Genomic DNA, 14,964 nt, shown 5'->3' with positions numbered 1-14,964 from the left:
CACAAAACAAACTGAGGTGGGCTGGGGGGAGGGGGGTAGGGAGAGGGTGGTGGGGTTATGGACACTGGGGAGGGTATGTTCTATGGTGAATGCTGTGAAGTGTGTAAACCTGGCGATTCACAGACCTGTACCCCTGGGGCTAACAATATATTATATGTTTATTAAAAAAAAAAAATTTTAAAAATTCTCCGACTCTGAGTCTTCAATTGGCATTGTTATTTATAGTAAAAGGCAAACCATTTTGTGATATTCAGCATGAGGAGTAGGGGATGGAGAGATTTCACTTACCTCCCCAGCATCTCTTTATCTCTTTTTCTGTCAGGAATATACAGATTTACTTTTGGTAAGCTTTCTTCTCGCATTTTTAGGAATGTGCTTTACCTGGGATTGGAATCATTCTTAGTCATTAGTGCTGTTAAACTAACTGAATGCCAGAAGGGAAAAAAGGCGAAAACAAATGAACACACAAATAAATAAGTGAGAGGAACGGGAATTAGTAAGCTTCGAGTTCCAAAGAACTGTTCTTCCTGTTATTTTGGTTTTTTCTTTCCGAAAATATTCTGAATGCTGAAAGATGAGTACATTATTCCAAAATCTATGAGTACATGTAAAAGAACATATTTAAATAATTTGTGTTCTAGTCTGACGGAGGAGGGTCTTCACAAGGCAAGAAGAATTCTGATCCTACTGAGGTTTTGTGGCTTCTTAGCCTCCACAGCGTCCAGCTGTGCTAGAAAAGGTGTGGTAACGTATACTTGGAAAGAATCCTGAAATTTTCGAAACTCCGAGATTGGCTTGTCCAAGAAGCATTTCCTATTAAGAGTACTTCTTATCATTTTCGCTGGTGGCAAACTCTGTATTCAAACCCTTCTCCCTCTGACACTTAATAGTTTCTATTCCACGGTTTCCCCTGCTGGGTTTAAAAATGCAGCTGGCCTCCCACTGTGCTGGTTATTTCATTAAGAGGAAAATGTTGAAGTGGTGACATTGCCTATAATCGCTCTTAAAATTCTCTGTTAATTACTAATGTAAACAGTATGTGGGTGACTGTTCCTTATGTGGTCTATCAAGATGTTTTCAACACTGGCAGAATGAAATGACCCTGGAGACAAAATTCACAAGGATAAGACCCTTTCCTCTAAAAATCTAGGAAGATGATCATTTGACCTTTCCTACTCAAAATCTTTTCTCTATAGAATAGAGAAAATCTACAAAATTTGATTATTCAATACCAACCCTAAAGGAATGATCTGTGGAAACATTCCTAAGCCACATTCTTATCCACCTAGTGACATTTTCATAGCTCAAAATTCAGTCTTTTGCTTCGGTGTAGATGAACTCCTAAGCAGAAAGCAAACACTCTGAAGAAATGGTAATAGCACTGGTTATATGTGTAATATACAGTATTATACCTAGGATGGTAATTTCTATTGATGGGTAAACCCTTTTCTGATCTTTCACATAAAATACCACATTATCTTTGGATGAGGGAATGGAGAGTTTTGACTATCTTCCCAGCAACTATTTCTCTCATTTTGTCAAGAACATACAGCAGTACCTTCCGTGAGCATTCTTGCTTCATTTTTGGGCATGTGCTTTGCCTGAGATCGGAATCATTATTAGGTCCAAAGATAATTTTAAGGTAAGAAAGTGATGGCATTCTTACTTACGGCTATGAAGCCTAAGGAGTTGGGTAGAAAAAAGAGACTGTACATACTACAGAAATGAGACTTAAGGTTCCAGAAGTTAAAGAAATGAAAGCCCCCCAACCACAGCCAAAAAAAAACACCAAAAAACAAAAAACACACTCCAAATTTCAAAGGTAAACTTGATGTGTATTAAAGGTTTTCCCAGAACCAGAGCTCTTTACCCAGAAATAAAATCTCTCATGTGGGGGAAGGGGCAGAGGGAGAAGGAGAGAAAATCTCAAGAAGAGTCCCTGCTGAACATGCAGTCTGACACAGGGCTTGATCCCATGACCCTGAGATCACATCCTGAGCTCAAGTCAAGAGTGGGACTCTTGGCGCGCCTGGGTGGCTCAGTGGGTTAAAGCCTCTGCCTTCCGCTCAGGTCATGATCCCAGGGTCCTGGGATCAAGTCCCGCATCTGGGTCTCTGCTCAGCAGGGAACCTGCTTCCCCCTCTCTTTCTGCCTGTCTCTCTGCCTACTTGTGATCTCTATCAAATAAACAAAATCTTTAAAAAAAATAAAAAAAAGTGGAACTCTTAACCGACAGAGCCACCGAGGTACCCCACAAACAAAAATATTTTTAAATGAAAGAATAACATAAATGGATAATAAACATTATTTCTTAATAAATGAGAGAAAAAGTAAAACTGAAAAGTTGAACCATCAGCTAATATTTAAACTATCGGATTCCTGGGTAAATATATATAGTATTTTCCTTGAAATTAATCTGCATCCTAGAAATACACATCATAAATACCCTATACACTTATATCTCAGAAGTTATGTTTCTTCTGTTTGTCTGTGTGTGCGTGTGTGTGTACACAAGTATGTCGGCAGTGTTGACATACAACTTTCAGAGCTGCCCCTCTAAGGATATGTTGAGTTCATGCTATGACCATCAAAACAACACTTCCTTCAGTCACTTTCTGTAAGAAATTGCTGTACAGCAGACTAAAAAATCTAGGAGTGAAGATTTACGTTGCAGCTTCTTTTTTATCATTTGCTGCTGACATGCTTTTATAATGCAATTACAGCTATCCCATATGCATCCAGCTGCATCACTTCAAGAATGATCTTTTCCTCTGTGTGCACTAATGTGTAACATTGTAGATATGTGTTTCTACCTCACAACGTTCACTGAGACACATTTTCTGCTAGTTTGCAAGAGTCTCATATCCCACTCTAATATCCATGTGGGCTTGCCATGCTTGTATTAATTTATTCCTTTCCACTTCTATAACTTTCAGTGAAATATTGTAATACACACAATGTTTGTTGTTATAGTTGTAGAATTTTTTTTTATTATGTCACAGCAGGGAAATGCTATTGGAGGAAATAATTAAATGTAAAGTCATTTGAAGGACTCTACAATTTCTTTAGAAGTCAAGTTGGAAAGTAATTCAGAATTCTATCTCCTCAGGCAAGGATGATCTACTTGAATTCCTTGGAAAGGTGAAGGGCCTTTTATTATGATAAATTTTGCAGAGACTAATTTGTGAAAAAGAAGTACATTTTTTCTGACTCTAATTTCTAAAATACCTGCAGAGAAATAAGTCCCACATTCTAGAAGGTTGTCAGTGATCAAACTGGTCATAGGTATTTTTATACCGTAATGAGAAGAAAAAAAATATTTCTGGTTTGTTTAGAGAAAAACAGAAAAATTTTGTATATAAGCTAAAAATATAGAGATATAACATATATCAGAAACACATAGGTCATATATATTACATTCAATGATGTTGCCTATAGCCAGGCTTTGGTGGGCTTCATGGGTATAATGCTGAAAATAAAGCAAAAACACCTATTATGAAACAAATAAGTCAATGTTACTAAATTAGGAGATAATATTGGAATACTACTTTTAATAATAAGATGCTCATATTGGTAGAGGACTGTCACGAACGTTTTACATATCATGAGTATAGTATATTTGAGAAATGAATTCAAGTCTTCAGAAGTATATTAATTAAATGTAAAATGTCCTGAGTGGTTTAGGTGATCAGTGGCAAAGGTTTGGGAACATCAAAGTGTTTCTGAATAAATCGGCAATGTAAATAATTCTAGCTGAAAAGAGTCTCTTCAGTTAAATATCATCTCACATTCAAACCTATAGTCATCCAGTTTCCTCCTTTTGTAACACCCCTGTCTTCTCACCTTTTTTAGTGCTTCTAAAGTATGTGTTCTTCTTTTTATATTGCGGTATTCCTGCAGACTTCTTTTCTTCTCCAAGCATTTACTTTCTCAATACACTAATAAGTCTAAGAAACAGCTCCAAATGTTTATTTCCATAAGGTTGATAGAACCAACAGTTACGGGTACTAGTATTTTGGAAAGACTTCAAGTCTTTTCAAGCCAAAACACACATACGTATATTTATCTATTGAAATCAGCCCATATGCATGAAAAACATATTTTGCTTTTGCTACTTAGTAAACCTAACTACAAATAAATATGATTCATATATCTTCCTGATGTACATGTGATAAAGTAAATATCTAATTTTATGGAAACCAGCACCAATTAATGCTCTTTTTCATTTAACAAATATTAGGATAATAGTTATTCCCCAACAACTTGGGAAATCACAGAGTTAAAGTACTTTCATATCAGCAGATAATGGGAAGATTCAAAATGTATTACACAGAATGATTTTCTAACTATACTTGGTATACTTGGTAGCATTTTTTTTCACATTTGGCTGTATTTGGTAATATTTTTAATAACAAATTAACAATGGATCAGCTAAAGCTGTGGCTAGTAGAATATTCATGGCGAAAAATTTAGCAATGCTTTTAGCACAATTGAATTTTTACAAGATATGAAAAATTAAAAAAACCTAAACAAGAATAGACTCATACCATAAAACAAATTTACTATAATGCAGTACAAATAAAGATCTATTTTCATCTATATAACTTATTAGCAAAAGCTTTCTGAACATTTAAGCCACCTAAAATCTCATTATATAAAACATTAGAAATTTTAAAGCATTGTTACTTATATTCAAGTTTAATTAAGAAAGGCTGGCATGATACATTTTCTCATTTACAAGTATTTCAAAGTACTCATGTGATGTATTTAGTTTCTAACTCATAAGCCTTCCCTGTTCCATAGTTTACATATTGACATCCACTTTATTTTATTTCCATATGCCATGTAAATTTCAACTCGTTCCCCGTCATAACCAATGTTTGTTTTTATTTTTACTGAAGTATTGCTATAGATAATTGTGTTGCCACAAAGTCCAAAACGTTAAAAGCAAAATCTTATTTCATAGGTTTTTTTTTTTTAAACTAATTATTTCTTCACAAGTACTCAAGTGTTTTTGCCTGAAAATTTATCCTAAGGCAGAAAATAAATTAATGCCATATCATTTAATAAGCTCCATGTCATGTTTTCATTATTTGTATGTGAAGAAGATAGGCAACCACTAATAGCGCACGTGTGTGGGGGATGAACCTGTACACACACACAGACCTATAGACACATGTACATTTTCTTTTCAGTAACAGGGACTGGTTCACACTTGTTTTACAGCTCAGTCTCTTCTATAAAAAAAATAGTGCATATTGTAGACAGCGCACGCAAGGCGATGGATTGCAATGGTTATCATGGATTTTAGAGCTGGACTGCCTAGGTTAACATTTCAGCTTTGGAGATACCATGTAACTTTTGGCGGTTTAATTTAATTAAACTCTGTGTGCCTTAATTCCACCATTACTGAAGAATGACAGCAGCACCCATTACACAGGAGAAAGGGAAAAATTAAATGTGTTAATTCATATAAAGTGCTTAGAACATTGTCTGGCTTATAGGAAGTTCTCAAAAAAGTCTTGCTCATAAATAGTTAGAGCTGAAAGATTTAGTATTAGTTAACGATCAGCTCCATCTAGCAATGCTGCTTTTTCCAAGAAGCATTAAATTACCTAAAGCGCTTCACAAACACAATTGATTCAAATAAAAAAGAAGCTGAGAGTCTCGAGACCTTCAGATTCACAATAATTAAATTATTTCTATCCAAAACTTCAATAATAAAAATTTGCATCTGGCTGTAATTGGATATGGATAAAACCTGAGCCAAACCAATCCAATATCTGGTTGAATGTTTGCATGAGAGAAAATGAGTTTCGTTTCTCACCTTCATGATCATGATCAAGAGCATAGCTCTTAAGCATTTTAAATACCTTATCATTTTATCACCCTTGCTATAATGAACGAAGTCTTAAATCTCTCAAATAAGACAGTGGACTGACTTAGAATAAATTCTTCAGCAAGTAAATTCCTATGTGTTTTAACTACCGCATTGGTACAATGGGAGTGATAACAACAGGTATTGCTTAGTGTTATGGGGAGGAATTAATGAACTAATGAAAGGTGAATTCTCTACCAGAGTTTATAGCAAATAAGAAGCACACAACAAATGTAAATAGGTATTATTATTACCAATAACAACAATATATTTCCTATTTATACAAGCATATTATACCCTGAATATTAAAACTACAGCTAGAGGTAAAACGCCTAAATAATCAGCAGGCAAGGAAAGGATATTTTCCTAAAAATGTAACTCAATGGCTATATTGATCAATTTTGTAAGGCTGGTTTCTTATTAAAACTTAACTCTTCTTTAACCAACAAATGATTAGTTGAACTATATATATTTTATGTATGGATTTGAATCTTGCTTTTTCTAATGTACTAAGAAATGAAAAGAATCTTTCCGATAACAAAAATTATTTTTAAATATTTTAAATATTTTAGGGGAGCCTGGGTGGCTCAGTGGGTTAAAGCCTCTGCCTTCGGCTCAGGTCATGATCCCGAGGTCCTGGGATCGAGCCCCGCATCGGGCTCTCTGCTCAGCGGGGAGCCTGCTTTCCCCCTCTCTCTCTGCCTGCCTCTCTGCCTACTTGTGATCTCTGTCAAATAAATAGACAAGATATTTAAAAATAAATAAATAAATAGATAAATAAATATTTTAAATATTTTAAAAATATTTTTTAAAAATTTTTAAATATTTTAAAAATGTGTTTGAGAAGGAAAAAAAAAGGTTTAAAAAAAAAAACATGGGCTTTGTAGCCAAAAGGAGCAGTCACATTTATACCATCATATAGCAAGTAATTTTAAGTGAATTTCTTAAACACCATGTACCTCAGCCTCCTCATCAGTAAAATGAAACATAAAAGGCAGTAAAAATATTTTGAAATCCACACCCCAGTAGCCTTAGCAATCTTTAAAATCACTGTAATGGGCAACTGAGGTATTATTCTGAATGTCTGTTAAATCTCATCAGAACTTATACTCTTCCAGAGTCCTGTGGTATCCAATTAACCAGTGACAGAATTGATGTTCATAACCTGCTTTATCATTTTCCATATGAATTTAAGCTATACTGAAGTTGATTACTACAGTGTTTTTATCCTGTATAGATAAAGAGAAAATTTTATCTCCCCTTTTCAGAAAACTATCTTTCTTTCCTTGGTGATATCTTTTAAACATTTTCCACAAGATGTTAAGTTCTACACAGACTGACCACAAAGTGTAAAAGTACCTAAAAAACTGGAGATGGGGAAACAGCTAATGTGATCATTCACTATAAACGAAAAACAAAAAGTGATTCTTAGATTTTATAAATCAAATGAGCTTAGGGGATACAGTCAACAATACTGTAATGACTTTGAATGGTAACAGATGGTAAGTACACTTACCGTGGTGAGCATTTCATAACATATATAATTGTTGAGTCACCTTGTTGTATACCTGAAGCTAATACAATATTGTGTGTCAACTATACTTCAATAAAAATAATAATTCACTCATGAAAAAAACTCCAGATGATTTTAAAACTCAGTATTACGCAACATAAAAGAATGAGGACAAACATAACTAATGTTCAGCCATAAGCAGAAATGAAAAAAATATATTTGCTAAAACATCAATTCTTCTACCCTTTTGTCTCATGACCTCTTTAACTCTTAATATAAATAAGATTCTCAAAGATTATCAGTTTATGTAAGTTATGTTATTATGTACCATGTCAGAAATTAAAACTGAGAAATTTTTAAAAGTACATTATTTCTACTGTCTTGATCTCTGCTAAGATGGCATCAGATTTACCTACCATTGCTTTTGCACAATCAGTGGCTATATCTAATACAATGAAAAAGGCAAACAATAAGTTAGAATTATTATGAAAATAGTTTTGACCTTGTGGAATCCCTGGAAAGAACTCAGGAATTTCAAATTTCCATGAACCATACTTTGAGAACAGCTGCATGAAGAGTTAATATTCCCCAAGGTCTGGAAAAGACAGCCAACACAATTCCCTTTAGCTTTTATCCTAACCTATCCTGAAATAGTTTAATCACTTACTAAATTCTTAAGTTTCAAAGCACACATACGTAACATAATTTCATTCAAACTTAAATGAATAGCAAGCAATACTGCAAGCATTTCAGTAAGACCTTATCAAATATGTTCTCAGAATTGAAATGGGCTGATATATTAACAAAGAGGTAAATGTCTTCCAGACAGGAAATTCCCAGCTTCTCCATATTCTCTGCATTTCAGATTTGATAATGGGATTTATCTTCCTTCCTTCCTTCATTTCGTTTCCTTTTCTCCTTAATAAACATGTACACAAAGAGTAATTCTTAAGGCAAAGAGTTATATATTATAGTTTCTATGCCCATCTGTTCTTTTTACTGCATAGAACAAGCATTCAATGGAAAATCCCTGATATGAGGGATTATTTTTGATCTGTTATAATTCATAAGAGAAATGCAAGATATAATGTAGTAATTCTGTTAAAGGAATGAAGGAGAATACTCAAATTGAAAAACTCATATATATATATGCACAGTTACTGCAGAACATTTATTCAGTTACGTACACACAGAAACTGCCACTGCCATTTCTTCTTTGACTGCTATTGTAAGAATTCTTAACCTCACCAGGACTGAATACAACAAAAACCAAGATCTTTTTGTCAGTTGTAAAATCCCCTGTAGTGGTACTGATATAAACTGAAATCTAACTTTTCCAGAAGGATGAGAAACAACTTTCTTTCTGCTTTCTTCCCTTCCTCACTCCCTCCCCCACTCTCTTTTTTCCCCATGTTCCCAATGTGACTAAGGACATATGACAATGTAACCTTGCTAAAATGCTGGTAGAAGATTAAAAGTAAAACTCAGATCACTCATTTAAGTAGAAAAAAAATCATCTTACTTTATATATTTAACATCTCTACTCGACAGAAAACTCTAAAGAGGGTATTTGTTAAATGTCTAGATCTTTGATTCCAAAAGAATTCAGGACGTAAGAAATACATTTATATCCCTGTTTCCAGAAATAACTGCTATTTCTTTGATACTATACCCATTGAAATCCCCACTAAATCTAATCTGATTTTAAAAATTCACTTTTGGGTGCCTGGGTAGCTCAATGGGTTAAAACCCCTGCCTTTGGCTCAGGTCATGATCCCAGGGTCCTGGGATGGAGCCCCACAGAGCCCCACATTCCTGCTCAGCAGGAAGCCTACTCCCCCCCACCACCCTGCCTCTCTGCCTACTTGTGATATCTGTCAAATAAATAAAATCTTTAAAAAAAATTCACTTTTTAGCTTAAAACACAATGCATTAATAAACATATAGACAGAAAATGGATTAATCATTGTGTGGTGTGGGAAGGAGATGGGGGTGTTATCAGTAATGGGCATCAGGATCTTAATGTGGTGATGGAAATATTCTAAAACTGATTTATGGTAATATTGTACTACTTGGTAAACTGGCAGATTACTTTAAATATCATTATACTTCAAGTGAGTGGATTATACAATATATGTTATATGATATATAAAATATGATATACGATATATGATATATAAAAATGTATCAATAATGTTATATATAAAAATGAATGCAATGAATGAGAAAAGCCAGACACCAAAAAACATATGCTATATGAATTCATACATTTAAATTGTAAAATGGGCAAAACAAGGTATTAGAAGCTCAACAGCAGTAAAACTTGGGGCAGGGGTGGAGTATGGCTGCTGCAGAGTTTAAAGGAAGACCTTTGAGATGCTGTCTTAACCTGAGCTTGGTTTGTGAAAATCCACTAAATTGTATATATTTATGATATGTGCAATTTTCCATATGTGTATTATACCTCAATAAATGTACACTATATACACATACATATATACCTGTTCACAAATCCCTTTTCAATTTGAATAATAGAAGTAATTCTACATAAAGTAATATTGTTATACCACATAATTAAAATATATGTCCAAAAAATAAATAAATAAAAATAAAATATATGTCCAAAAAGATGGCATGAGGAAGTCATATGATACTCAAACTTCCCACATGTAGATGGAGTTTTTGTCCAACTACTAAGAAGCACTGCAACAGGACTTTGTATTGACAACGGGGATAGCATGAAGCTAGTTTATCATCCATTTATCAAGGATTCTTAAGAGCAGGTGAACTCGGTCTGTGGGGAGGTTGGTGAGGTGCTGGCCTCAGGAAGTGGCACATTTCAAGGAGGCTTTGGAGAGACTAGGCTGTGCAGAGCAGGCACCAATAAACTCTGGAAGCCGTGGCAGAAGAGGTTGGGTGAGGGGTCATTGAAGGGAATCTGTCCCCTCATGTTCTTTTTGGTATCTTATATGCCTAATATATCTGATATATCTAAAATATTATATATCTAATATCACTTTGGTCTCTTCTGGTTCTACCAATGCTGCCATCCTTCAAGGACCAGCTTAACCTTCCCTCTCCACTGAACACTCTTTAATATCATCTGGCCAAAAGAGCTTTCCTCCTTTTTTTCAATGCCTCAATAAACATAAATGATGTAAAAATAAAACACTGAGCAAATAATCTAGCTGTTTGTGTCTTATCTGCCAAAAAGCTATCGGTGTGTGGGCAGGAACCATGCCTGGCTTATTCATCCACCAAACTCCAAAGTTGTCACGGGGCACTGCACGTTGCGGAATTTCAAGTGTTGGTGGAGTTAAAAATGGAAATATTTCCATTAATAGCTGAAGATAACACGAAACCTCAGCTGCATTCAAAATGTAAAATTTTTGCAGTTATCAGTTGCCAACAGTCATTTTTCACATTTAGGTTCTAAAGCTATATGTACCATTTTTCAAATCTCTGAAACGTGTCAATGTAAAATAGAAAGAAACAAAAATCACTCCGATAATAGAATTAAGATTTTAAGTGGCATGACACCATCAGAGAGCACATTTAGTTATTTATTGACACACCATTAAACATCAGAAGGTAGTTTTAGGTAAAATCAACAGAAGGTCTGCCCTCTAGAAGCCTGCGATTTACTTTAGACAAGGCATCTCTGGGGTATGATAATATGGGTTCATTAATGTTTAGCTGCAATAAAGAAGGATGCAGACGATAACAAGTGAGTGAGAACAGAAGTTCTGAGAAGGATAAGGAAATGTGTTCTGACATTTTAATAAGTCTTCTAGTAGGATAACGAAAGAAGAGGGAAAAGCACAGAACTTCCGGAGGGGATGAGGGCAAAATGGCGACAGAACACACTTGGATTTGAGAAAATGAGGTGTCATCCACCAGACAGTGAAGAATCTGGTTCCTCTAGAGAAGATTTCAAATGGCAAAGTTCTACTAGGGAAAAATATGGACATTACGTGCCATACCCTTCTGATACAAGTCCCCCGTTTTTCATACAAAACTAAATTTTATTATACAGTTTTATTTATGTATTTGTTCAATGTGTATTCAAACATCTACATGAAAACTATTTCATGTCTGTCCTTGCCTGTGACACATCTAATTTATGAGGCTGAAATGAGTTACAAAGGCTGTTTAAGAAGGTTATACAAGGATACATGAAAACATTTTGTATTTTGTAATATAATTCTCTGATCCAGAGACACACTTAAAAATGTTTAGATATTGATACAATGTATTTCTAGAACTTTAAATGAGTGAAAACAGTAACTATCTAAATATCTCTTAGAAAAGTTTCCCCATTATAATCTAAATTCAAATGGATCACTGAAGCTCTCTGTATTGTTATTATTATGATACATCCACATCATAATTAGAAATTATTAGCATTATTTAATATGCTGCCACTGGCAAAACAGTGAAAGTTCATTAATTATAAAGCAGCTGAAGGAGACGTGGCCATCTCATCTCTTGGAAACTTACAAGATGGAACCTGATTTCTTCTAAGAGTCAAAAGCATTTAATTTGGGCAAGTATAAATGTAGTCTATTTAGCAGTCCAAATACAACCAAGGAATTCGCCTCCATGCAGAATTAACCACAGTTATTTGAGCTGACAATTCTTACTTGAGAAACCACCAGGGGGCTTCCACAAATGATTCACTCAGGGTGCTTAAAGCAATTTTACTCTTCAGATTTGTCACTTTACAGACACATCCCATATAATTCAGCAGCTTGAGAGGATCCATTGTAACTATTTTTTGCAATAATTATAAGATTAAGGGCTTATTTTGGGAGCCATTAATAATATCAATAAAAGGATTAAAACAATTTCAATGGAAATCATAAAGAGATCAAAGAGCTACTGAAGTTAATGCTTCTGCCACATTTAAAATGAAAAGCTAATCACAGAAAAGCAGAATTTCCTCCTCAACCCACACCTCAAATGGATTCAAAGAATCTATTTTTTTGTTTGTTGGGTCTGGCAGAAACAAATAAAATAAAATAACCATTTAGTCTTAATGCTCATTCATACTCCACATGGAAAACCACTCAGGACAGACACCATTATAACACCTACACATGATAAATCAATTAGATTTCTTTTAGGCATAACATCAGAGAATTTAACCATAGTTGGAGGCATGTCAAATGTGTAACAAGAATAGACACAAAATGAGATTAACAATGAAAGAGACACACAAGAAGAACCAAATGCAACCAAACTTCTATTACATGGAATCTCTAATTTAAAAACCTTATTTCTCATTAATATTCACCTTAGCATGAGTTAGCGTTTTAGAAATAGACAAACAAAAGCCCTCAGATTTGCCCAGAGAGACCATCATCCTTCAAGTATACTACAGATGTTTTGATCATCAAAAACCAGGCATGTTATAATTTCTAGTAGCAATTTATACAATTATTTATAAAAAATAAGATACTATCAATATATTAATCATACACAAAGATACATATCAGCATTTTAGTCGTCAGAATTTTAGACAAAAAGCTAAAAATAATGCAGGCTTTCTCAAGCACAAGAAAGATAAGCCTTGAGAACTATTGTTCTTGTTTTATATACTTGAATTTGTTGATTTTTACATATGCCATGATTTCCCCTATATTTTAAGAACTCCTTAAATAATAGAAGAAAATAATTGGCTAAATAGAAATCCTATCGAAAAAAGCAATTCACTAAATAACTAATTTATTCATTATTTTAAAATTACTTTGTGAGCATATTTAGTCAGAAAGTATGAAGGCTTATAGTAAATGAATGACTTAACTAACTTCTAAGAAATCATAGTAATATTGAACAAATATTTAAGAGATATATATATAATACTTAGCTAATTTATCAAGAAATCTTAGTATAATTTAAACCTTCCATAGTATGGATTCCTATTGACCAGTTTTGTTAGAATTGAAGACCTTCTTTTCCTTATCCAGTGATATTATATGATAACTTAATTTATATTATTTGAATATGATAATATTTTGAATAGCTTAAATGAATTACATTATATACTAGGTAACAAAATAATACTTTTTCATTGTTTTTCAAGGCCAAAAAATCATTAATCAATAGCCTTTTATTACATTTTGATTAGTGGTTATGAAAACTATCTATTAACTTTTACTTTTTTCATACACTGACAGAAAATATTTATTAGCAGTAAAATAATTTTTCTGTAATTTCTGGAGAAAATTACAAAAGTCTGTGTTGGAAACTGTGAAAAATAAATTTAGTTTCTTAGCTATTGAGCCCAATTCTAGAGAAGTCAGAGTACATCATGAAACTTAATAATAATCTAATAAATTTTAATAATTTCCAAATGCCATTTGCAATCTCTAATGCTAGCATTTTAGTGATATTGGAAACCAGTTAAATTGAAAAAGTAGTTCAAATTATTCTAAAATATATAATGCTATTTGTGTTCACCTAAGCTCAGTATGTCACACAGATTCACGGTTAAGAATTTATACTAAATGCACACACAAAAAAGGAATATTAGAAGTATCATACCTTTGAGACATAATCTTATAGGCATCTGGCAGATAGCATCGTATGTTCTCCATCTGAGCAGGGTCAGAGTCACAAATTTTGTCATCAGTCCTTCCATAGTTGGCACTTTCTATCATGATGACATCTGTTCCTGGACAGCGGAGCTCTATGGGGTAGCTCTCACAGGAGAGCTCTCTGCGGACCACAGCCATCGGAATTGGGGCACGGCTGAAAGCTACCGGAAGGAGGAGAAAGAAATATTAAGTCATCTTTATTACGTACGAAGGAAAAGTACATGTGTTTGCTTTTCCAGTGTTTGGGATAAACTAATACCAAAAAATAAACCAGTTGCAATTAACAATTTTAATTAAAATAGAAAATTTTTCACTTTAGTAACTTTACAAGATTTTTAAAAATCTCAGAGTAATAGCTATTTCATAAAACCTTACCTAATACAGTTTTCTTATAAATAAAAGAAAAAGAACACTCAGATTTTCTAAAACTTTGGCTGGTATATGAGGTAAAGTCTATGTAGAAATATTATCGAGTGCGTAAAGATTCTCAGGAAAACCTCAGGAGTATTGTGTTTCTTGTACCTTGTTTCATTTTGTTTTATGGAAACTATTACCAAAAATTGCATTTTAAAAAAATATTTTATTTATTTATTTGATAGAGAGAGAGAGAGACAGAGAGAAAGCACAAGTAGGGGAAAGCCAGGGATAGGGAGACACAGCCTCCCCACTGAGCAGGGAGCCCCATGCAGGGTGCCATCCCAGGGCACTGGGGTCATGACAAGAACTGAAGGTAGATACTTAACCACTGAGTCATCCAACAAAATCGCATTATTGTTGAATTTATATAATCCTAAGGATTCTATTTCCATTTTAAAACATGGTTTCATTTTTCAGTAATAATTAACATAATCAGTATACTTTACAATGTAATTACACTGATAATAAGTGTTCTTTAGGAAAATAGAGATTTATATGGAGAAAAATTAAATTTTCCTTCAGCTCTCTCCACACACTCTCTCCCACTGTCAAGAGAT

General features: G+C 33.8%; 1 protein-coding gene across 1 annotated transcript in view; it reads right to left on the bottom strand.

Moving 5' to 3' along the window:
- Positions 1 to 14,964, bottom strand: part of ADGRL3 (adhesion G protein-coupled receptor L3) — a 417,871-nt gene that overhangs the window by 314,960 nt on the left and 87,947 nt on the right. Inside the window, exon 2 of the mRNA XM_080796369.1 lies at positions 13,938 to 14,151. Coding sequence (XP_080652495.1) covers positions 13,938 to 14,151 — 214 coding nt within the window. The remainder of the gene's footprint in view (positions 1 to 13,937; positions 14,152 to 14,964) is intronic.

Source organism: Martes martes (genome assembly GCF_963455335.1).
Source record: "Martes martes genome assembly, chromosome: 2".
NCBI classification, from domain to species: Eukaryota; Metazoa; Chordata; class Mammalia; order Carnivora; family Mustelidae; genus Martes; species Martes martes.
This window is presented reverse-complemented; position numbering and strand designations above follow the sequence as displayed.